This window comes from Colletotrichum jinshuiense, chromosome 7, assembly GCF_051148585.1.
Source record: "Colletotrichum jinshuiense chromosome 7, complete sequence".
Lineage (NCBI taxonomy): Eukaryota > Fungi > Ascomycota > Sordariomycetes > Glomerellales > Glomerellaceae > Colletotrichum > Colletotrichum jinshuiense.
The window spans coordinates 2,090,435-2,114,734 of record NC_139314.1 but is presented as its reverse complement, the minus strand read 5'-3'; the positions used below and the strand labels follow the sequence as shown (position 1 = coordinate 2,114,734).

Sequence of the window (24,300 nt, the reverse complement as noted above, 5' to 3'; positions counted from 1 at the left end):
CAACTGCATACTCGTACCATGTTCGGATAGTAGGCAAGACAAGGCGGCTGAGTGGGCTTCCTTCCTTGCGTGTTCAGGTTCTGTGCTTTTTCCGCCTCTTCCTGCAGTTGCTTCTGGCCCGCTGGGGATCTACTAATTACCTACTCACTCGTCAAATCCAATCGCCTGCTGACGCCTGTCCGCCCGCTCCCCTTTCCAATGGTCCCATCGTCAACCCAAGGGCACCCCTTCAGGCGGACTGCTCGGTCTTTCGTGTTAAGGCGGTGCCTTGCCAGCCAAGTCCAGGTACCTCGTACGTACGGATCCAGCAACGCGCCCGCCCAGCAAAACGAGACTCTCGCTCCTGCCATTGCCAGTGCCAGCCATGTGTCGCCGCCTCATGCCTCCTCCACGCGAGCAGTCACTGGACCCGGCCGTCCCTTGTTTGAACTTTCGATCCCAAAGAGGGATACCTGACACAGTGACGGACGCCCGCGCGTTAGGTACGCATGCTTCTTGTTCTCCAAAAAGTGCCCTTCAGGCTGAACCTTAACCTCAGAGAGCCGCCCGTGCTCTCCGGTCAGATCTGTTGCGGTTGATTACCTCCGGGCCGACCTATCCATGCGGTCGACTGGGGGGGGCTCCAGGCCTACACGGGACGAAGGAAGGTAGCCAGCAAGGGCTGTCCATATCTGGATGTCCATCGTTGCGCGTTTGGATTTGAATCCCTCCCATATTGTGTATACTCGCCTCTTTTCCGCAGCAACAGCCCAGAAAATTTGCCAAGTGCAGAAGGAAGAAGCTTGTCGAACAGGGTACGGGGGGAGAAGACGGTACACAGTCCTATTCTTGGTCCGCCCGAGCTGTCGTCAATAAATCCATATTGAGGACTCCAGCATCGGCCGGCGCAGATTCCTGTTCAGGTCGCACCAAGGTCAGACAGAGGCCGGCCCACAGCTGATTAGCGAGGACGTCCCTGGCGCAAATCATGAGGTATCCAGGACTACTTGTCTACTGACATGAAATATCTGCTGGCTGGGTCCGAAGCATACAATGGGAACCTTTGTGGGCGTCGAGGGGCTTGATTGGCTGTCAATCAATTAAGGGACACAGAAGATCAGATCAGAGACGGCCTCAGAAATTGACTACGACGACGAACTTACGCTACAGCCATCGCACGCCTTGCTCCCGCATTCTTGCAGAGCCCAAAGGTACTTACTTCGAGCTTAGCACACCAAATCTTTAACGATGGTGCCGAATGCTACCCACAAGCTCAATGCCTAGCGACTGCGATCTGTGCTGTCATTTCTAACCGGGCAGGCTGAAGCACAAACAACCGCCCGCTTGTTAGCGAAGTACCGTCCTGTTAGCTGAATCTCTCGATCATCAGTGCCATCCGTGGGGCAGCCCACTAACCGACGGATGGCTTCGGCTGGGATTGTGGTCTTGTCCCCTCCATCCCAATGGTGGAAATGGGCATGGTGAAACTTGAACGCTGATCGGCGGTCTCTCTCATCTCGTAGTGTAGATGCTGCAGCTTTTGCTGTCAGAAGCCACGTGCAAAATACAGCGGTCGCCAAAGTTTCCAGTGCTCCAATGGGCCTGGTATGGCAGGAGAGGGCACAGGGGCTCACCTCACAAGTCCCATGCTCGCCCGTCAGCAATAGACTGTACCTCGTACTGGCGGTTGTCCTTGGTTCATAATCCCTCGAGGGGTACCTCGAACGAATGCATCTGAACATCCAGCAGAACAGCCCCAAGGCGAGGTAGTTATTAGACACCCCAGTCGGGCCTGGGGCGGGCGGGAGCGTGGGCGCTGCATTGGGCTGGCTGCAGCACAGGACGGAATCACAGGCCACCCGCCAACCCCGAGAGACAGGTATTACTCCGATGATCAGACCCAGATTCCTTGCCAAGGGTCGCACCGTAGCACAGATATGATGGGCCGACTGCAAGCCTCCGGGAGAGGTCTAGCCCATGAGTCCTTTTCGAAGAGACGGCTAAGGTCCATTTTGCATGCAGTCCCTCAGCAAGGCACGCCGTGCTTCACCACTTGGCGCATCCATCCAGTCAAGAAAGAACAGCTGTCTCGAACCAATGTCTTTTGTAGACTCGGGCTGGTCCCCCCTTTGGCTGCGCGCCATCATCAGATGTCGCCTCACTTGTTGGCTGTTCTATTTCTGGACATGTGCACGGCAGCTGCATTTGGAGTCGGTACTGATTGGTGCCCTCGACAGCGTCGTTTGTTTCAGACTCTGCGAGCGCCTACCAGCCAATCGCCGGCATGAACCTTGAGGAACCACGTGAGTCCTACCTTGTAGAAGGTACGTCCGGCGTGGCTGAGCCTCAGGCAGAAGCCCAGCCCGAAAGAAGCAATCAATTACCTAAGCCTGCCCTGGGCAAACAGGCAGCCAGCCCCAGCTCCACTGCTCAAGGGCCGACATTCAACCGGAAGCGAACTACCTAGTCCCCAAAACGAACGTCATTGAGGCTCAGAGTTTTCTTCCTCTCCATAACCACTTCATCGTCGGATTCGGAGCTTTCAACAGCAACGGCCGACATCATTGGTGTGAAGATTGGTTTTGGGAAACCCTTGATGGGAGGCAAGGACAAGATAGACACACACGCATTGATCGCATCTGGTCAATCACCGAAAAAAGGTAAGACAAAACTTGAAGAGCAATATTCTGCCCTCGAGCTTTCGCATGATGAGTTTTTTATTATTGGAGCTGTCTAAATCCCCATGTTGACACACTTACACCGTATACGCTTTTTATCTGAACTTGCGCTCAAACAAACTTCCGATTTGATAAACATTAAAAGTGTCTGAATTTTGGCTAATTCAAGACACAGATTAGAATCTTTCCCAGCAACCACGACTGCGCCTACGACCACGATTTCGACTAACTACCTAGCTTGCCTTTTTCTTTTTTAATTCATCTTTCCTGCTTCTTTCTTTGCTCTTATCGGCCCCACGTTTTTCCTTCCTTCTTTTGAACAACGTCCATAGAGCCCACTTGTGGAGCTTCATCCCAGGCCCCACCACCATCGTCATTTTACCTCACAAACACCAGCCATGGAGGTCGCGAATGGTACAGGTGTCGCGCAAGCCGCGGCCACAAACGCGACGACGCCCGGCAATGGAGAGGCAGGCGCCGGGGACTTCAAGCTCAAGTTCTGCACAGTCTGCGCCAGTAACCAGAACAGGTAAACCCCCTCCCGTTCACAGCCCAATCCAATCCCATGATCCGTAGCAACGCGCAAATCGCATGTGATCCCACCAAGGAAACAAACCTGACATATGCCTCTCCCCCAGATCAATGGTCTCCCACCTCCGCCTTGCAAACGCAAACTACCCTGTAATCTCATTCGGCACCGGCTCCCTCGTTCGTCTCCCCGGCCCTTCCATCACGCAGCCCAACGTCTACCATTTCAATAAGACTTCCTATGACACCATCTTCAAGGAGCTCGAGTCCAAAGACCCGCGCCTTTACCGCGCCAATGGCGTCCTTAACATGGTTGACCGCAACCGCCACGTGAAATGGGGACCTGAGCGTTGGCAGGACTGGCAGGTGGGCATGCCGCGCCTCCAACACGCCGAGGACCGTGGCAGCGTCGGCGTTGAGGGCGGCGTCGTCGACATCGTCATCACCTGCGAGGAGCGCTGCTGGGATGCCGTCATTGATGACCTCATGAACCGCGGCGCACCGTTGAACAGGCCTGTTCACGTCATCAATGTCGACATCAAGGATAACCACGAGGAGGCCAGCGTCGGCGGACGCGCGATTCTGGATTTGGCGAATGCTCTCAATGCCGCAGCGACAGAGGAGCGCGAAACTGTGGGCGCGGCGGCTTTTGATAGCGGGAGCGCTGGTGGCCGGGCGAGCTTCGACGAGAGGGTGCCGGATATTCTGGCGGCGTGGCAGGATAGGTGGCCGCACCTGCCAGCGGTGTGGACTTTGGCGTGGTTCTGAACGCCGGTATGAGAAACACAATCTCATAACGGATACGGCAATCCGAATAAAGAACGAGGGGCGGCCAGAGATATTGGAACACCGAAGACGGCGCAAACGTCCGCCACGGGAACAGCCTTGGTGGTCTACGACATGGCCAGTTACGAGACGTATTATGTGGACGAGACTGAAATACAACTTTACGACTTTCCCCGGTCTTCACCTACTAGCGGTTCCTACGAAGCCTCCTCCGGTTTACATACATTACAGTCTGGGAGGGCGACGCAAGGCAGGGGTCACGGGCTGAAGAGGGTGATGCGGGCCACGCTTTTGTCATGCTTCAAACCTCATCGAGGACGAACGAAGATAGAACCTCATCGGACGAGAGTGTTCATGCGGCGCCTACGGACATCCCCGGGCGACGGTATGAGTTCCTGGCGGGCGGCCTTGGCCGGCAGAGAAGGCGAGACAGCCTGGATGTCACCATCGTTCTGTTCCAAGACGGGCCCCTCTTGGCCGCGTCTTGAGGCGCGACTCGCGGAAACGGGAGCAATGGGCATGTAACATACGGCGGCGACGGCGTTTTCTTTTTATTCTTTCTATCGACTGCTTCTCAGCCCAGAAGGCAGCAGGACCGTGGGGGTGATATAGCACGGACTATGAATAACGATGACCATCATAATTCACTCGATTAGCGCATCTGCCTAAGCTACCTGCCGATCTACCTTATTAGGAGTTCGCCATGTAACGTCTACCTTGAAGAAACTAACAGAAAAACAAAATTGTCCGTCCCACCGCGTGCCGTTGCCGTTCGTCCCTTTAAGCTATCGAGGCCGCGTTTCAAGCTAGCCTCAGTCGAGGCAAGTTTCACGACGCTTGGTGTGTGTGGTCGGAACTTCCCCCCTTCCCCTCCCCTGGAACTGAGCCCCAAAAGGGAAGAAAGCAAAGAAACCTGACTTGATGGTAAAGAGATTAAACTGACATGGCGCGGCGGTTGTGTGGGGTTTTGGACGGCGGCTCTGCAAAGTTTCCATTCCTTGAAGTGCGCAGTTTTGGGGGGGGAGGGGGGGGGGGATTTGGTTTCCGTTGTCTGTGACTCGGTTGGGGAGGATGTATTTGCCGCGGACCACGACGTTGAAACGGCCTTCTAGAAAGATTGGGTCCGTCAAGGCTCCCCAATTACTGGCGATTTCACGGGCTTGCTATTGCCAGACCTCCTCCCATCGACGTGGGTATCTTAAAGGCGTGAGGCGGTAGCCTCACAGGCCAGGGGAAAAGGGCTTGGAGGCTTCTCCCTCGCTTTTGGCAGTCATCGTTTGGTGCAATTCGACCTGGGAGCGAAGCCAAAGTTTGCAAAGATTGTCTTCATGGCCCGGTCACGACGCCCCCAGGCGCGCGAAATTGAGCGGCAACCACAGATTGCAGGCGGATGAACCGGAGCGTCAAGGGGTGAAGAGGATTGGGAGCAGTGGGGTGTCGCGGCCCTGCGCGAGACCCGCGTATAATCGTATCTGACGGGTTTTTCTCGTGAAAAGTGGTGTAAGGTAGGCTGGGGACCGTCGGGCGAGAATCTATTTTTTCCCCCTTCCTTCCTTCCATCCTTCCTTCCATCGAAGCTTCGCTGCCATGGCCAAGCTTCACTTCCGTCTCAGGGCGGCCGAGTTAGACATCGGAGGCGTTCATGCGGTCTGGAGGCTCATCGCCATGTCACATGTCTCTCGGGGAGCCTCACCTCGTGGCCGGGCCACTCTTCCCCCCCTGAAAACCTACCTAGCTCGGGAAGCAGAATGATTGGCCAGGTGAGAAGAGACCCCCAATGGGTGACCGAATCAGGGGTGCTCAGACATAGCTGTACGAGTACGTACGTATACAGGAGAGCACTGGCCGCAACAATCGCAAGCGACAAGAGGCGGAGGGCCTCGAGATAGCCGTTATTAGATTGTATCTGGATTTTGAGTAATGGATCCCGCTCGGCGGCCCTGGCCTTGGAGGGGAGGGGGGGCCAGAAGAGTCGAGACCTTGGTACGCAAGGCGTCTGTTGAACCAATGCAGAAAGCGCAGGGTAGACAAGATGAGCTGCAATTTCAGGTGCAATAAAACGGTGCATGGGGGTGTGTGTGCGAGGATTGCGAATCGGTTGCCTGGGCAGGCGAGGCCGGCCATGGTTGCCGACAAACAACAATAATACATACATACATAGTGGTCGGACAGGATGGGCTGGGCTACCGCATGGGGCATGCCGTTCTAGAACGATATTCGCGTCTAGAGGAGAGAGAGAAAATTCAGGCCTCGACTAGTTTTCGACCATTCCTTGAGTGACGGCCTTCACGCACATTCTGATCTGCTGCATGTGGCCTCGGTGGCCTCCCGAGTGTCTGGTCGCGCAAGTAAGTGAGGGAAGCAGGGCCAAGAGTCCGGGGCTGTCAATGCCATCCGCATGCATAAGGCGGAAAGGGAAAGACGGACGACAAGAAATCGTGACAGCCTGTCAGGGCGAGAGGAGAGCTGCAGAGCAAAGGTCAATGCCAATGCCTGCCCCTCTCCTCACCTCGCCAGCGGCCACAATAGCACACAGCCAACGGCGGCCGGCACCCCCTTGCGCGCAAGGACGCACGCAAAATCGCATCTCCACCATGCTTAAAAGCCATCCATGTAAGGCAAGGCACGTCCGTTGTCCGGACATGGCCATGCCCCATGCTCAGCGAAGGCCATGTCGACGTCTCCAAATCTTCTCCATCTCCCACAGACACCGCCACCGTCGAGTGACAGGCCGGGCCCTGCTGTAAATCCACACCTGCATTTGCTGCTAGCGCGCGCCAGCAGCAGCGACGAACCAATGGCCGGTGGAAAGGCCGCGCCATCACGGCATGGGTGCTCATTTACTCAGGGGTAGCAAGAGGTGCATTGGGCTTTGGAGATCTGGGCCGCCCGGGGCATGGGAAGGGTTGGAAGAGAGAGTGTGTGTGTGTGTGAGTGTCTGTGTGTGTATGCGTGTATGGGGAACACGGGGCGTTGAGGCGGGAAGGGAAGGGTAAGATAAGATGCCAACACATGAGGGATGTGTTGATGGGCGGGTGGGCAGTTTGAACGAAAAAACGGGCTGAAAAGGGGACAGAAGCTGGGCGAGACACGGATGAGAAAGTGACATGCATGCATCGCGGCCTGGGAGAGGACGGCCGAGAACAAAGCTGCCCGGTTCTGGTGCTAATATTAGAGAGGTGAGTTCCTCGTTGCCGCTGCCTGCATTTAATCTCCAAGAGAGAGGGCTGCGGACGAACCCACGGGGCCTTGGCTTTAATACAATACCTACAGAGCGTAGGGGGGTAGGTACACTAAAGCAAAGTGTAACAGTGTTACAACAGGAATGTACTCTGCAGTTGTGAATTGGCGATAATATCCGCGTGCCATGTACATAGCGTAGTAGTAGAGTGGTAGAGAACTCCGCTCATCAAAGACAGGGACGATGCAGCAGCAGCACTGGGCCAGCCAATATGGGAATCAGGATTCTGCGTCTCTTGCTTCTCTCGGGGTCCCCTTCTGGCTGTCTTGCCGTGGTGTCTTGAACCTGTTCCTGGGCGCCCCTCCGTCCTCAGCTCGACTGGGGGCACTTGGGACTTGGGGGTGGATTGCCATTCCAAGCTGGAAATTATCCACGAGACTTTGCACCGTCACGATAGGCTTTTCTTTTCTGGTCCCCACTCGGGTTAGCTTGTTTTAACCGATGTCGTCCTTTGTGAGAGTTGTCCGTCCATGTATCATAGCAACGGCAGTTGCCTTTCTGGCCTCAACTCGAGTCACTTTTGGTTTGCTCTGGATGTCTAACTTCCCCCGTCTTCCCCTTGAAATGGAAACAAGAAACAACTGCCCGGTGCTCGGTGACGGTCTGAGCTGGCTTCCCGCCCACCTGTCTACCCACTGGGACGGTACGGAACGGTACCTCTTGTGGGAACCTTACGACATATGTCGCATCGGTTAACTGGCAGCCTCTCGATCCGATACTCGATGTAATAAGGTAATTGGTGTGCACACTACACTCGCCGCGCACATTCCATGCACATATTGGATGTACGTACGTGGTAAGGCAGTGAAGGCGGAAGTGGGATCAGAGGAAGACATCACTATGGGCAGCATGGCTGCCCCCTAATATCATGGGCATTTGGGCAGGTCCCGCCCCAATCACCCCGGGAGGTACGCCTGAAGGAGATGACCAGCGCAGAGTCGCGGTGGAGCGGAGGTAACCATGGTAATTTTGCAAGTACCGCAGATGCATTCCCCAGCAGCGATCGGGTGTCTCATGGCCCCCAAGGGTACAAGACACGACAACGGCGGCTGTGTATCTCCAGTGTCATTTCCCTCCTCCACTTCCTCAGGCCCCCTACCCTACCCCTTCCTGGCCCGGTTCCCACCCTCTTCCTCGTCCGTCCTGGCCCCCTTCCCCCCTTCCGTTCGCTCCAGCACCAACGATGCACTAGCCCACAAGCTCCAGCGCCCAGAGCAGTCTATCACCGCCCATCATCACCACAACCACCTTCTCCCGTCTGTCATCAGTGCGTGAATGCGTCCCAGCACACACCACACCACGCAATCAATCCAATTGCAGCGGCAACTCGTTAGCGGCCCAGATCTCCCTCCCCCCCACTGGACTCGCCCGTCCACCACCACCCCCCCCCCCCCCCCCCTTTTCCCGGCCCCCAGCGGCTTCCTTCCCGCTGCGTCCATTGGTCGAGCCATCCCGGCCAGTCACCTTGACGTTTCATGCCTCACCACCTCGTCGCGGATTCCGCTGTTGTTCTGCTCCTCTACGCTACTTACTTTACTTTACTCTACCTTGGCCTAATTCTGCTCTTGTTTTTGTTCCGCCGGCCCTGAACTCTGTACTCTGTACCTGGCCGCCTTGCATCTCGTCCCACTGCTTCTCTGCGGCATTTGCTTTTTCTCTGCATCCCCCTTCCTCCCAAATATTGTATTCCCATTCGACACGACATCCTCCCGCCCTGCCATGCCGTGTCGCAAGCACGCACTATTCTGAAAGAAGCAGACGGGAACCCTTTCCCCCCCACCCACCCACCGCGACCCCCGTGCGAGACATCTACAATAGTCGACACATTCCTCACCCGCCGAGACGACCTGCCTTCCCACCCAAGACACAACCCTTGACCGACGCTGTGAAAAAGAAAGAAAAAGCTTCTGCGACATCACGTATTTAGGTTGGCTTTTGGGTTTCGCCTGGTTTTTTTTTTTTTATAATTCTTGGGTACGAGCGTATACTTGGTTGGATTAGGATTCCGTCGGGCGAGTCTGCTACAAGAGGAAGAAGAAAGGTCCATTTGCTGTCCCCGATCGATTTGATCCCCGACCCTCGATCTCGACCGCTCCCTTTGTTCGCTGCGCTGCGTCCTCGTCCCTCCGACTGACTGCCGCTCCGCACGCGAAGAAGCCCACCTACAAAACTTCTCCAGGTCTACCATGAATGGCCGCAATGCGCCTCTCTCACCTGTCTCTCTAGGTGGAAGCGAGTGGTCCGTTGGCAAGTACCAGAACATTAACGACGACCCTTACGCAAAGAACCGCGGCAACATCGTATCACCGCCCAACTCCGGAGGCTCCAACGGGGCCATGAATGGCGCTTTCCCTCCCGGTCCCCGGAGCGCCGGCGGTCCCTCACCGCCGCCGTCTGTCGGCCGATCTAGCAATGGCACCAATATGTATGCGAGGAGCGAGAGCGGAAGGAGTATTCGCGAGGACCAGGCCGAGGGCATACTAGGTGAACACTACGTTGCCTTGAAGAATTATTTAAATGGCGGGCAAGGGGGAAAGCCTACGCCCCCAAACAAGGCCCGCGATAAGTTGCTGCGCCTATCATCCGTTCAGTTCCTCGAACTCAGTACCGACGTATTCGACGAGCTGCTCCGAAGGCAATCCCTCGGCCGCCGACCCTCGAACCCCAACGCCCAAGGCCCTCCGCCTTACCTACTACCCGAAGCCAACTTCCATCCGAAGCGAAACCAGGCGAGGCAAAAATTATCCTCCCTTGGACCTCCTCGCTTTCGTGACCTCGCGACCGACGTCTTCTGCGAACTGGAGAGGAGGTTTCCCCGCTTTGCCGCTGGAGATATCCCCAGAGTGGGTAGCCCCGTATCGGTCCGCTCACAGGCCACAATCAATGGGAATGGCTATCCGCCTAGAAGTCAAAGTCGGATGAGGCGACCTTCCGATGCCAGCTCAATGAGGGGGCCACCACCGCCCGATCCTTATGGTGTGCCGCCCTCGCCAGGGATGCCACCCAATGGCGATTATAACCGCCCAATGCAGAAGCAATTCCAAAGCAACACAATCGTGCCAAACAAGAGTACAATGGTGGAGGAGGATGACGATGGCAGTCCCAACGAAGACGACGGCGAAGCCTTCGGCCTCGAACGAACCGCGACTAATCGGAGCAAGAGAAGTGAAATAACGGAGCGGAGCGCGGTAGCATCAGAGGTGAGTTTTACCCAACTTATTCTCGTATCAAGTGGAGACCATTAACAGCTATGACAGGCCGACAAGAAACTTCTAGACGAATATCAGGCACAAGTTCGCGAGCTCCGAGAAAAGCTGGATGTCATGGAGGACACGATGAAGAAGAAGGATGACGAAATGAACAGTATTTTGGATGGAGAGAGGTCACGGTCTACGGCCGCCAACATGGAAAAGAAAGAATTCAGTGACCTCCGACTAAACCTGGAGAACAAGCTCGCCGAGGCTCAAGGCTTGAATGAATCCATGAAACAGGAGCTGGACCGCATGAGAGACGAGCACGCGAACGAGACCCGACAACTGAGAGAACAAGTGAACGACTTGCAGCAATCCAGTGCGGCCGCCGTAACCATGAACTCCGGCAATGCGGACAGAGAGTTGCAGATGGAAAACCAAAAGCTGCGCTTGTCTTTACAAGAGCAGCAACAGGTTACGGAAGAGGCTCGACGCGAAGCTCGGGAATTCCTTCGCGAGATGAAGATGCTTTCACAACAGAGTGGCTCAACTTGGCAGAAGCAGGAAGAGCTGGAGAAGACGATCGAGCAGCTTGAAGCAGATGTTCGCGAATGGCGGAACCGATACGCGCGAACCAAAACTCAGCTTCGAAGTATGCGCGCCTCATCTCTCGGATTGATGGTCGAGCAGGACGCGGCGAAGTATGTGCGGGAAAGGGGCTTCACTCAAGACAACGGCGCGGTTAAGGACGTCCACGTCACCAAATTCCAGATCGCTATTGACGAGCTTCTTCAACGGGCCCGAGGGGAAAATCCCGATGCGGTTATCGACGCCATGAAGCAAGTCGTTGTAGGTGTCCGCCGCATCACCAAGGATATCGACGAGTCGGCAGCGGGCAACGAGGACCTTGTCCAGCAGCGGTCGAAGCTTAAGGGCAAAATCTCATCGACCGCCAATCACCTCATTACGACATCCAAGAACTTTGCTGCTTCCGCCGGCATCACCCCGATTTCTTTGGTCGATGCCGCCGCCTCTCACCTCGTCGCAGCCATCATTGACCTCCTCCGGGTCGCCAAGATCCGATCCACACCCGGCGGAGAGCTTGAGGATGACGATGACGGCACCATCACGCCTGTGGACTCGACCGGTTTCTTCTCCCCTAGAACGGCTTCAAGGCAAGAGTCCATTACTCAGGAGTCGCTACCAGGGCCGGCGCCATTCCGGGGGCTTGGTGGTGGTAACAGGACCAGCATGGACTCATCTGCTTACAGCCCCATCAACTCACCTCGCCAGTCTGCGGATGCCTACAACCAAGCTCAAGGGGCCAACGGAATGAACGGCATGAACGGCATGGGCTTCATGGGAATGAACAAGAACGGGCCGGCGAACGGTTACGGCATGCGACAGGATAATCAGGCCGAAGACCTCAAGATCTACCTTGAAGACCAAACCGCCATCTTGGTTCAGAACATCCAGAACCTCGTTGGCTCCATCCGAAGCGACGCCTCCATCAACCAGATCACATCCGAGATTAACGGCATCGTGGAAGTTGTAGACAAGGTGGTTTCAGAAACCGAGGCGTCTGGCAACGGTACCATGATCTCTCGCCTGGTCGGTAGCCGAGACCGACTTCTGGAGGCTAGCGAACGCGGCATGGACATCGACCGTGGGCAGGATGTGGGTGCCAGCGGGCGCAATGATCGCGAGTGGAGGATGTGGACGCAGACTCTGCCGCCCATTGCTTTCGAAATTGCCAGGGAAACCAAGGAGCTGGTTCAGCGCGTCGACCGTCTGGTACTTAACAACGAGGACGACTTCTCATAAGCTCGTCATGAGGACAAGAGTCGCAATCCGCAAAGGGCCGACTATGATCATCCTGACAGGCTTACTTGGTCTGAGATCCTCGGCCACTTCACAACACGCATAATCTTCAAACAGAACCCCACTTCTACTTGTTCGCGAGAGAGAGAGAGAGAGAGCTTTGATACCCATGCTGTCCTCGGGACGGCTTTGCTTGCATTTTGGGTTTTTTGCCAGTTTTGGGACATTGAAGAAAAGGTGCACATTATCCTGCTTCCTTTGCCCTTCAGTTATATATATGAGGAGCCCTCCCGTCGAGGGCGAGCTCGTTCTTTCCAACCTGGGTTATAGATGGGCTCGCTCGTTATTCGTTACAGCCTTGGGGGCGTTTAATTTGCTTGGCGTTTTTTTCTACACGCAGCATGAGAGAAGAACGTGTCAAGGCGTTTTTCGAACGTCACGCGCATGAGCGAGGAAAGATGGGGGTTTCTTGGGGAATCCCTCCCACGCCTGGCCATGTAATTCAGGGTGGGAAGGGCAAGAGGACACTGGCGATGGGATTGGCGAATGAGCAGACAAGATAAGTCATTGGAGGTATACTTAATTCTGAGGATGCCACAAGGCATGAATTCAATCTTGATTCTTGATCTCTGTGAACCTAACCCATTGCCGTCGAGCTGTGCGCCCCCTCGTTCGCACAACGGACGAACTAGTATTTTGGCGCGAGGTTGCTGTCTGGTTTTATCTCCCCGCCAGCCCCTAATGGCTCGGCCACGTAACGTGCAAAGACGTAAGGATTCAAGCCTGACGTCGGCCGTTCGGCTGGTACCGGGCCGCCGGAAAGTCGTGTGCGCATATTGAGATGGACCCACCGCGGTTTCTACCTCACGGTCTCTCAATAATTGTTTCCTCCGATGCCAATCGGCTGTTATTCGAGTCGTCGGCGAGTCGGTTGTACTTACGGCCGACCCAACGGCTGGGGCCCCCCCAAGTTCATCCCTTGGAAGTGGGGATCGAAGGAAGCTCGAAAAGCACTTGATATTTCCGCATCCGTACCCTTTCCCGCCAACGCACCTCCTTGTTCGCCGCGCAGCGGACCCCTCTTTTCCCGGAGCAGTCCCGGGAGCAAGGAGGGAGGGGGGCTCGCTGTCATGCGCCTACCTGGCGGGCGTAGGACCCAACCAACTGCGCGGCGCCAATTGATGCCGTTGGGTTGGCAGACTAGCAGGGCTGACGGCCCGCCAAGGTCAGATTTGGGATTCCGCTGAGGATCTCCTTTTGCTGACTGCTGTCCGGCTGGTCAGCTTATCCTCATTTTAGGAAACGCCGGCTCTGCTAGCCTTTCGCATGCTGACCGGTGAGGCCGCGTTGCCCATCCCGTTCGGCCAATGGGCCTCTTTCCCCCTCTCGAGGCCGGGCCTATGGTGGTGGTCCCTGGAATCACTGGTGCTTTCGTACGTACGAGAAATGGTTGCACCCGGTCTTTCTGAATGGGTGGCAGGTGCCAGGAGAGGCTGGACATTGGACAAGGGATGTGAGACAGTGATATATGATTCCGGGCAAAGTTCTCTCGCCTTCGCTTTCTGATCCTCCTCTCTCTCATGCACTACGCTATTCCCATTGATAGTCTCGGCGTGGCGTCTGAATCCGACCGCCCGCCTGTGTTCGTTTTGTCTTGCTCCAGATACTGTTGAACGACCTAGTTGGCGGTAAGGACAGTACCACTTTTTAAAGCACATGACGCTCGTTGCCTCACATAACAACCAGGCTCCCGCAGATAGCTCACCGGCCGTCATGTCGACTGTTTCGGTGACGGAGGCGAGAGTGAGATCGGAAGAGAGCGTCGCCGAGCCAGGCGTCTGCGGAGAAGACTCGCCTTTCCTGGCCCTACCATTGGAGATCCGACTGCAAATCTACGGATGGGTTCACTTGATGCACCCAATACAGCACGCACAGCTTGCGCCTTGGTACCCCACGCCAATACACAGTGCGTATTTCCACACGCTCATCAAACCAGACGTGAAGACTGAGGACGTTCCCGCGGGATGCCAAGACCCGAAATCCAGGATCATCAATGGTCGCCAAAGTGAAGGAAGCCAAGGCCAAGGAGGACGGGAAGACGCGCTGCTCTCGCCGGACCGGCCACTCTCCGGGATCCCCTCGGCCCTGATGCGGGCCAGCCGGCAGGTCTGCGACGAATGCCGCACCATCCCCTTTCAGGACAACGAATTCGTCTTCGTCAACTGGTTTTCCTCGGGACTGTGGGCCGCGCGGGCGTTCACCCGGAGCCTGAAGCCGTGGCAGCTCGACAACATGCGGTTCGCGCGGCTCGAGATGCTCGGGCGGGATTTCACGGGCCCGGCGCTGAAGGAGTGGGTCGAGTTGTGCGGGTGCTGGGCCTCGGGGCTCCGGGGCCTGAGGCTGAAGATCCTGATCGGGGGTGGGATATTCGAGCCCACGGCCACGTTTGCAGCGCTGAATAACAACGCAGAGGCGCAAGCCATAGGGCTCAGTTCGCGGAGGCACTGCCCGGAGCCGAAGCCGGAGTGGATCGAAGAGGGCCTGAAGAGAATCACGGCGCTGAGGTGGCTGGAGGTGGAACTCTCGGTTCTGGACTGGGAGGACGAAGAAAAGGTCGAGTGGTGCGCCGAGCTTGAGAGGATTCTCAATGCCGGGAAGGAAGGGGAAGGGGCGCCGGGTGTCGTTGTGAGGTGTGTGGAAAAGCTAACGGAGAATCGGGGACCCAAAAGGCAAGTAGGCGGCGATGCCGAGAAGAACTGAGCAATGCTGAGTCTTTTCCAAAGCTTTGAGTGGGATATTTGGAGCTCGGGGTGATGATATGTGTCGAGCTTTTGACGCCTCAAAGACGAGATGGACTGGGTGAGTGTCATGAATGGTGACCAGGAGGAGCGGGCTGGAGCCAGGAGTTAGGAGGCGCATTTGGGATGGGATGAATATCAGACCTCACTTTAATAAGCAACCTCTTGTTCTATTTAGTCCCTTCGGCTCCCCGGGAGTTTGTGGCAGGAGCGATCTGCCCGTTCTTTCCCGCCGGAGCTGCCTCCTTTACCGCGTCTTCCCTTTCCTCACCTTTGTTTATTTTTTTATATTCCTTATTCAATTCACCGCCTTAAACCCAACAGCCTTTTCTTCTTGAGCCCTTCAACCCTAATATCCCCTTTGGGCCACCTTTGTTTTTCTAACCTCAACCGAGAATCCTTAACGAGTATCGACAAACCTGCACCCCTTAATTCCTCGGTCCGCTGTTCACCTGAAAGTCTGCGCAGACGTCTGTCTTCCTGCAATAGTCAGGGTCGCCTACCAAGAACGAAGAAGGGTGGCACGGAATTTGATTCTTGTTTACCTTTGACCATCTAGTAAGGCACACAGAACAACTGGATCCGAACAATAACTGACCGAAGCATAGCCACGGGTCTGCATGTGATTCTTGTCAAGGAGCGTCGCGTCTCTTTTGCTTGAGAGAAACAAGAGAATTGCTCACCACTATAACTCTTTGATCATCTGGTATGATGTACAACACGGATCCAATGTGGGCATCTTCTGACAAAAGCCCAGTCACAATGTGCGGCCATGTTATGCGCGGCCGCTTCACCCCCCGCTGCTCTGACTGCGGCATCGACTACTCTACTACCTGGCCTCCCCAGGTTCGCATTCCCGCCCTGATTCTTATCACTCTTTTCCTCGCTTGGATGCACCCGGACATCGCCAACACTGTTAAACGGGCCCTCTGGGTGGCTGTCAAGCCTATCGCCCTCCTCATCGGCTGGGTCTCTGTTGCATTCATCCGCACCCTCATCTTTCTCTTCATCGACGGCCCCAAGATCGCCACTGCCCTTCTCTCCCGCGACGTTCGCGACGACCTCGACGGCTTCGGTATAGACATTGAGAACAACGCGAAGCTCAATGCCATCTGGACTCATCTCCATGTCGAGGAGGAGTTTGTCCCCGGCGGCGTCTTCGATAAGAAGTATAAGCCGTTCCTCCCCACCAAGAACATGAAACTTGGCGGTTACCGTCAGCAGAAGGCCATGGTACGCAGCCGCAGCTTTACTTGCTAGATCAACTTTGGAAAGCCAAAATGAAGCGATCAAGTCGATAACCCACACAACAACACAATTTGAAGAGGTTGGATCTCTTCGGGGAACCAAATCTTCTGTGGTGGATTTTTTCACTGACGACTTCTTGCAATTATTCAACAACACGAATAGAGAAGATATGAGACACGACAGGTGATTTGGCTCGTCTTTTGGGGGTGAGGTTATTGGGAAAGAGACTTTGGTTCAAGCTTGCAGTTCATATGCAAGCTACCGCACCCCTCATCTTTGGTGTTTGGAGCCTCTATAGAGAGATATCCGCGAAACGGAATGGTCTGGCGCAAGCCTCGATTACACGGGTTGATAGGAGAGAATAGTTACCTGAAAAGCAGGTCGGGACATAGATACCGTCGTAACTTGAGCAAATGGGCTTGCTATTTCGACAAGCGTTGGTCAAGAATGGGCCTCCTAATAACATAATAAGTCAGGACGAGACAGAAGATGAATAAGACGAGGTTTTTTTGCGGGGACTAATTGTACTGTCGCGATTTACGTGATCTCTAGTATCTGGCCTGATAGCGATGTGTGAGTCTTAAGAAGATTTCTGGAGCGTAGGGACCCGCCAGCGCGGGGCTGAGGGACCGAATCTGTCAAGGCGTGTTTAGATTTATGGTACTTTGTTTTATAAATTCTGTTTCTCTGCTTCAATACTCATTCATGCCTGAGTCCAATTGAACAGAGTCGATGAGTTTGAAAAAAAAGAAGGAAAAGGGACCAGACTCTAACCGCTCCTTTGCATCCCCATTCCCACCCCACTAATGGACAGGTCCTGGCCGTCCCGGCTGATGGCCATGTGACTTCGCGCCAGTCTCGCTCCAAGCATCCCCTCATCCCCGGTCTCAGCTTTCAGCGCACAGGTGCTGCTGCCCCGCACCGCCGGCCGTGACTCACGTCTGTTCATGTTCACCGCCGTGCTGCGCGCCATGTGTTAGAATTAGCTAGCTCCCGAGTATGGGATAGATGCGACAACCGGGGGGGTCGACGCGTAGTGCTGATAAGAATTTTCTTCTCTTAGGGGGAAAAAAAAATCGATGGCCAGATGGTGCTAGGGGCCGGCAGGCATTCGCATGTGTGACAGTCATGTGGTTTTTTGAGGAGTCAACGGTACAAAAGGACGGGAGGATCCTTCGCTGCCATCCCGTTTCAGGTACTTTTTGCTGACTCCCCAACATCTCGACATCCTGAGGAACAGATCTCCCGTAACTTACACACGCGGTTCTCGATCCTCCAATCCCTACTCATTGTTCCCTCCTGCCCTCGATTGCGGTCGGTCGCCGGATTCTGGATCTCCATCCATAACCCCCCCTCCAAGGCGGCCTCTGACGTCACACTCCACCACCAAAAATAAAATAGGGGTCCAAAGGTCCGAACAACACCCCTCAAGATGGACGCCCGATGCCAATGCAACGCCGTGTCCTTCAAGACGCCGCTGCCCCAGCCCCTGCGCTTGTACATTTGCCACTGCGAAGAGTGTAAGCGGCAGACGGGCTCTGCGTTCGGGACGTCGGCGATTTTCCCAAAGTTCCAGCTTCCCAAGGCCGAGTTGCTGGGTGTCTATGCGTGAGTTCCCGCACACAGGGGAGGGGAGAGAGAAGGGTCGTGACTGCGGGGGGAGTGACGGGGATGAGAGGGGACGAGAGTGAGAGTTATGAGTAGCAGAGAGACAATAGGTCATGCTGACCCTTTTTGATATAGGAGGCCGACCGCCTCAGGAGCCACGCTGTATTGGTGAGTCGCTAACAGAATCGGGCGCGACGCGAGCCGTAAGTTGTACTGACGGAGCAATCGGCAGCTATTTCTGCCGAAACTGCGGCACGAGGCTGATCCACACCACGCCGGTATGTCTTATCTTACCCTGCACCGAGTGCCGAATGAAGAAGGCAGACGCGCTAACGGCCAGCACCAGGATAAGAACGTCGTGTCCGTCAAGGGCGGCTGCATCGAGGGCCTGGATTGGAAGACGGCCGTTCACATTTGGACCAAGAACGCCATGGTCCCCATCCCCGAGGGCGCGGAGTCCCACCCCGAAGAGGCGGAGTTCACCGACTACGGGAACACGCAGGAGGCGCTGGATCAGCCGACTCACCTGCGCGGGAGCGGCGGGGACCCTCTGAAGGTCGCGCCGGCGACTTTGGATGGGCGTTGCGAACTGAGTGGCCTGCCGAAACCCATGGTACACTGATACGCAGCAAAGAGGGTTAGCATCTCAGGCTTGGATGTCCTTTGGATATCCTCATCAGTTTGGCGTCGCAGACAAGTTGGTTTCACTTTTTTTTTATTGGGTCAACGGTGGGCTGGGGTGAAGAGGTAATATTAATCGGTTTATATGATATCTCCCAAAATTGAATCCTGTGAAAAAGAGTCATCAAATCCATAATGCCGTCGCGCATGATACATTAGCTACACCACGAGTTCGCTATCCCAACACGCATCCTTCACGGCCGGCTTACAAATGCTGGTCAACGAGTGTCTCCTCACCACTGGGTCTGCCATTTCCATATGTCGGCTTGGCGATAGACTCATGGTGATGACCCTCCTCGGCCCGCGTCCCGGCATCGGAGTGCTTCGCCGGGTCGAAGACATACATGGGGAACTCCAGGAAGACGGTCCGCTTGATGATAGTTGGCATGCGGGCATACAGCTGAGGCGGGAAGGGGATGAGGATGCTGGTGCGCTCTAGATAGCGCTTGTAGCCCTCCCAGTTTTGGCCGTTCTCGTAGCGCTTCTTGGCGCCGGGGCGCTCCTGCAGGGTCAGCCCCGAGACGAACATGAGCAGCAGCGTCAGGAAGAAGGGGCCGAGGATGGTGGCGTAGAGGGCCCTGAAGGCTTGGCCGCCCACGTAGCCGTCCGCGGCCGCCGAGACGGCGATCATGTAGATGCCTGTGTCGGACGTGTTAGCCAAACCTCAATTGGAGGGGAAGCTTTTGGGCTGTGCGCGCCCGTGACAAAAAGTCGTACTTGGCGTGTCAACTGGCGCGCGCGACGAGAAAGCGGGACTTACCAAACTGCATTATAATCTCGCCAAAGTAGTTGGGGTGCCGAGAGACCTTGAAGAAGCCCTTGTCGCAAATGGCTTCGCGGCCCGGATTGTCCCTGCGGAAGCGGTACTTTTGGGCATCGCTCACCGATTCCATGACAAAGCCGACGAGGAAGAAGATGATTCCGACAACGTCGCGACCGGTGCCAAACGCGTGCTGCGGGTACTGCGTTACGTTGGGCGAGTTGAGGACGGTGACGGGCAAGGACACGGTCCAGACCCAGATCATCTGGAAGATCCAGAAGCCGAGGAAGGGGAAAAACTTGTCGCGCTTGTCGTCGAAGCGGTCGTCCTTGCCCGTCTTCAGGATGCGGAAGAGAAGGAAGGCCGAGAGGCGGGCGCCCCAGAGCATGATGAAGATAGAGGCAACGACTTGACGTGCATGATGATAGCCGCTGAATGCGAGGGTTATGATGGCGAGGACGACAAAGTTTGTGCCGCCGGCAAAGTCTGGTCGCGTATGTCAGTTTGCGAGGATTGAGGAGAGCAGTCGCATGCGTGTTCTTACCGGTAAGTTTATCAAATTTGAAACTGAAGGCTATTGAGAAGAAAAACAGCTGATATGCGACTGTGATGAGGGCCGTGATGGCCAAATAGTAGCCATCGAGAACGTACACCGTCGCCATCTTGAACTGCTTGTTGACCCCTCGTTGTGTTTGTGTGTGTTCTCCGAGCGCAGTTCACAGCCTGAGACGCTTGGTGAAAGCGTTGAAACACGGCCGGCCAGTACTATTAGCACGATGGACTTGAACCCAGTATTACTGTAGGTTGTTAAAGATGGATGCTTCTTGTCCAACCCAATGGTGCTATAATCTTTGATCTTGGAAGCTGTGAAAAAGATCAAGGCACTGACCCATCAAGACTTGCGATAGCCCCCCTACTAAGCCTTACCCAGGTCAAGTGAGAATCGATGAAGGAAGTCTTCATTGTCGTCATCGACATTTTGGGCCCACAGATTTGGGCTTAGTGCAGAGGTCCCGTGTACCGATGCCACCCATTTTGTATGATGGAGATACATCGCCCTATCCCACCGATCGGAGTTGTACGAGCACCGAGGACCGCTGGGTCAAGCCACACATCTAGACTGGCCTCTAAAGATTACCTAAGTGACGACGGTGGATCGACGCCACAAATGGGCTTTTAAGGCTTTACCCACTGAATTGAGTGAAACAAGCGAGACTGGCGTCCCGTCCCCCGATAATGGCATCGTGATCCCTGGGCATAAGTCGCAACGTGCTATTGAAGCAGTCCGGAGGGGAGAATAAGGGGGGCGTGAGATCTTACTCTCCCTGTCTTGAGTTCTTCCTGATAGTCAGAGTGGCTCACCTCGGGGCTTCGGGAAGCGCTCGACGTTGGGAAGGTCTCGGCTTCTAACCAATCGCAAGAACTCTGGACGATACTCACCTCACCCATGACGGCTGTGGCTACTTATTCCTCGCATCACACGTGCCATCACCTCGGCTTGAACTGCCATCACCACAACGGCGGTCCCTATGTCCCGGGCCGGGGCATACTCGCTACCGGTGACATGCAGCAAGCAGCAAAGCGCACAGTAACTGCATGTCATCAAACACGCCGCCTGGACTCGTCCTCGTTTGACCCGTTGCCTTGTCGCGCGGCCGCCCCAGCCACTTGAGGCGAGACCTTACAATGATGCGTACTTCTCTCTTTTCCTTGGACGACCCCTCCCATCGTCTCAATGCCGCTGAACGGCCTAGCACGTCAAGGTCTACGCAAGTGCAACGACTTGGCGACAAGTGCTGTCTCGTGATGGGCTCACTCGACCACTCGAAGGGACGATGCACAAGAAGTTAGGACGAGACCGGTACATTCGCACGCACGCACACATTCTCCGAGGACACCTGCCCTCCTGCCTCGCCTGTGCCTGTTTCGTGACACGACCAGGCACGACGGCGGCTTCGCTCTACAAGAGGACACAGTGGATGCTCCATCTGATTGTTTTCCTCGAATTGATCATCGCGAGGGTGTGTAGCATGCGTGGATGCTTCCCGCTTGTTGAGCGTCGATGAAGCGCTGACAGGACTCTTGGGGCCTTGGGTCGATCACCCATACCGACCGGCAGCCATAACGCATCACCAGCAGTAGCCGCCCGATTTTGTGGAAACAAAATGAGGGTTTGTTTCCTTTTGCTACTTATTCTCGATGCCCTGCCCGAGTCAAGATTTGTTCGCGGCAGGTCAAGGGCGGCGGCAACGTTGTTGTTGGCCGCGAGCTGGGATTGCTGAAAGTAAGAAATATTACTCTACCCAGTTGGAAACATTGTTTTATTCTTAGCTCTGGCTCTTCGCCAGGAGCTTAAGATGAGGGTCGCGAATGCAAAGATGCCATGTACGGGACCCGTGGACACTTAGATTTCGAAAGAGCAGCCGTGGTCCTACTCGCGCATCACCATTGCATGATTCCCCATCAAACAGGAATCACGTCACAGATCGCATCTACAGATACGGGCGTTACTGCAGGCGTGGTGGCGCCGTTGGGACTTTAGCGCTGCTGTCACTGGCCTACACTAATGCCCGAAGGGGCTCTGGCGCTCTCGCAGTTTCGAGCCCTGGTGCGAGTTTTGGACGCTCTGCCCCATCTCAGACGGCCTTCGTCTGGGGCATGTCTCACACCCTGGGCCACCCACACGCCCAGCTCAGGGTTCTTCCTCGCGAACACCACGTAATGGTTGGAAACCCCTCCCGGACCCTCGCGCGGCTCCACGGCGCCTTGCTACACACGGCCACCATCTCCGATCAAGCCTCTCACGATTCCCAGCCTGAGCCCGCATGGATGATTGGGGCACCCTTTGCATTTCTTGGCTGCCCTGAACCTCACTGCTGCGTTCCTGACTACGACCCTGGTCTTCCCTGGCTCGATTGACTCGATTGAGTCGACTTAGACAGGGCCCTGCCTTCGACAAGACGCGGATCGTACCAGCCCTGGCTCTTCCACGCCGTTTTTTTGCCCCTGTCGGGTGCCTTTAACGGCGATGCCCACATAGCCAAGCATTGGCAAGCATTTTAACAACCGGTGGGCCGAGAAGCCAATCTGATGCTGCATGGCTGGGCCTAGCTGGGCCTTGCCTGGGCGGTTTGGTGGCTTTGGTCCCCTTTTCGATTAATCTTTGCAGCTGCCGCAGGTCAAGACTCGAGCAATTGTGGTCCTTTTCGTGTTCCGTCCCATCTTTTCGTTGCGATCCGTAGTCGGTCTTCTTTCTCAAATTCTGTGCCTGTATACAGCTGGTGGCAGTACGGCAAATCCGGCATTCGCTCTCTGACCAAGCTTCGCCATCTCTGCCTCCCTCACTTTTTCTCTCAACACACACCCCCCCTGGCTCGTGTGTTTGGCCGCCTCTCTTGTCCTTTCTTAGTACCCTCACACCCTCTCTTTTCACTCTCCGGGTCTTGGCCGTCTTAACTTGCCGAATTTTGATCAATGTTCTGCAGGTCGTCACCTGTCTCCCCGTAACTCTTTCCTTTTCGTAATCGCAAAGGTTTACGGACCTCTCCACAAACCTTCACGCTCCTTTACATCCTAGGGTTGATCCCAACGAACTCACCGACGGCTGGCCTGTTATATCCGCTCCTTGAAAGAAACAACATTATAGAATCGTGTACAAAGTATTGGAAAAGTCGAAATCGAGAACAGCTGGAGGCCCACGAAGGTCCCCAGCTTTTGCCCCCGAGGTCACGATGAGGCAAAGCCTACTCTTCGCCGTGACGGCCCTATCAGCAATCGCTCAGGTGCGTTCACTCAGCAATCCGCGGGGATGGCCCCCCGCCACTAATGGCGATGGCCGGATTCTTACGAGAGAGCAGGGCGCGGCATTAGAAAAGAGACAGATCATCAACATTGACGGAAGCGGCAATGTCAACGTTGAGGGGAATGGCACGGCCGAGGTGAAGACGGTGGATGCTCAGAACCACGCGGCGGCAGGAGGAGATGGAGGCATTCTCGCGGGTATCTTGAACGCTCTTAATGGGAACAACAACAACAATAACAACAATAACAACAACAAGAACTGCCCTCCTGCGGCGCCGCCCGTCACTGTTACGCAGACCGTCTACATGAACGCCTCGATCCCAGCGCCGTTGACCGTTTTCGTCACGCAAGCTGCTGCGTAAGCTCCCGTCGAGGCCAGCAGATGTCGATCTGCTGGAAGCTTGTTGGATGGAATCATTATTAACCAAGCATCATAGGCCACCGCAGATCATCACTCAGCTAGTAACCCAGACGCCCGCCGCCGCTCCTCCCGCTCCCGCAGCGCCCGCCGCGCCCGCCGCAGCACCACCGGCGGCGGCACCAGCAGCACCGGCGGTATCGCAACCCCCTCTTGTCATTCCCGGACCACCCCCACAAGACCCGTTTGCCGACCTCACCAACCCGCCACCGGCAGCAACCGCTCCCGCCGCAGCTGGTATGTTTCGCAGCCCTCCCCTCCCCTGAATCAGTTGTAAGTGAAGTCAACGGACCAACTAACACGATCCTGCAGAACCCGCAGCGCCGGCAGTATCGCAGCCCCCTCTCGTCATCCCCGCGCCGTCCGGAGCCCCCCCTGCCGTTGTCGCACCCCCTGCCGCTGGAGGCAGCTCCATCAACCTGGGCGGCCTTTCTGGCGGAGCCAACCCGCCGCCCGCCGCCGCCATCGCCACGCCCGCCATTGCCGCGAACCCCGCCGCCCAGCCGCCGGTCGCCGTCAGCGGTCTTGCGCTGAGCAAGAGTCTCCAGCTCGGCAACCTTTTGCAGCAGACGGTCGAGCTCCAGGCCCGCGAGACCCAGGCCCTCTAGACGGGGAGCACGGGTCGAAAGAAAGAAACAAAGCTCGCTCGGACTCGATGTTCGATGTCGCCCAGCGTTTTCTTTATGCTGGAGTCTTGATGTGGAAGAGGTTGTGCCAGGCGGAGGGGGGACGGTGGAGCAGGAGGATGTGAATCATTTGGAG

The 24,300-nt window shown here is 55.8% G+C and overlaps 7 protein-coding genes across 7 annotated transcripts; 6 read left to right on the top strand and 1 right to left on the bottom strand.

Moving 5' to 3' along the window:
- Positions 1-3,055: 3,055 nt before the first annotated feature.
- Positions 3,056-3,953, top strand: EsH8_VII_000545 (RNA polymerase II subunit A C-terminal domain phosphatase; the record flags this gene model as incomplete). The annotated part of the gene is made up of 2 exons (XM_083270678.1): positions 3,056-3,186; positions 3,296-3,953. The coding sequence occupies 2 exons, from the start codon at positions 3,056-3,058 to the stop codon at positions 3,951-3,953; spliced, it is 789 nt and encodes a 262-aa protein (XP_083128235.1).
- A 5,445-nt stretch (positions 3,954-9,398) lies between these two features.
- On the top strand, positions 9,399-12,227 carry EsH8_VII_000544 (uncharacterized protein; the record flags this gene model as incomplete). Its single annotated transcript, XM_083270677.1, has 2 exons — positions 9,399-10,412; positions 10,470-12,227. The coding sequence occupies 2 exons, from the start codon at positions 9,399-9,401 to the stop codon at positions 12,225-12,227; spliced, it is 2,772 nt and encodes a 923-aa protein (XP_083128234.1).
- Positions 12,228-13,940: 1,713 nt separating this feature from the next.
- Positions 13,941-15,038, top strand: EsH8_VII_000543 (uncharacterized protein; the record flags this gene model as incomplete). Its single annotated transcript, XM_083270676.1, has 3 exons — positions 13,941-14,190; positions 14,257-14,953; positions 15,008-15,038. The coding sequence occupies 3 exons, from the start codon at positions 13,941-13,943 to the stop codon at positions 15,036-15,038; spliced, it is 978 nt and encodes a 325-aa protein (XP_083128233.1).
- A 746-nt stretch (positions 15,039-15,784) lies between these two features.
- On the top strand, positions 15,785-16,282 carry EsH8_VII_000542 (uncharacterized protein; the record flags this gene model as incomplete). Its single annotated transcript, XM_083270675.1, has 1 exon — positions 15,785-16,282. One exon carries the CDS (start codon positions 15,785-15,787, stop codon positions 16,280-16,282), a length of 498 nt encoding a protein of 165 aa, XP_083128232.1.
- A 1,420-nt stretch (positions 16,283-17,702) lies between these two features.
- Positions 17,703-18,500, top strand: EsH8_VII_000541 (Mss4-like protein; the record flags this gene model as incomplete). The annotated part of the gene is made up of 4 exons (XM_083270674.1): positions 17,703-17,878; positions 18,014-18,046; positions 18,111-18,156; positions 18,225-18,500. The coding sequence occupies 4 exons, from the start codon at positions 17,703-17,705 to the stop codon at positions 18,498-18,500; spliced, it is 531 nt and encodes a 176-aa protein (XP_083128231.1).
- A 264-nt stretch (positions 18,501-18,764) lies between these two features.
- EsH8_VII_000540 (uncharacterized protein) lies at positions 18,765-19,981 on the bottom strand (the record flags this gene model as incomplete). The annotated part of the gene is made up of 3 exons (XM_083270673.1): positions 18,765-19,198; positions 19,320-19,805; positions 19,864-19,981. 3 exons carry the CDS (start codon positions 19,979-19,981, stop codon positions 18,765-18,767), a joined length of 1,038 nt encoding a protein of 345 aa, XP_083128230.1.
- A 3,069-nt stretch (positions 19,982-23,050) lies between these two features.
- On the top strand, positions 23,051-24,146 carry EsH8_VII_000539 (uncharacterized protein; the record flags this gene model as incomplete). The annotated part of the gene is made up of 4 exons (XM_083270672.1): positions 23,051-23,101; positions 23,177-23,478; positions 23,558-23,775; positions 23,851-24,146. The coding sequence occupies 4 exons, from the start codon at positions 23,051-23,053 to the stop codon at positions 24,144-24,146; spliced, it is 867 nt and encodes a 288-aa protein (XP_083128229.1).
- Between the last annotated feature and the right edge of the window lie 154 nt (positions 24,147-24,300).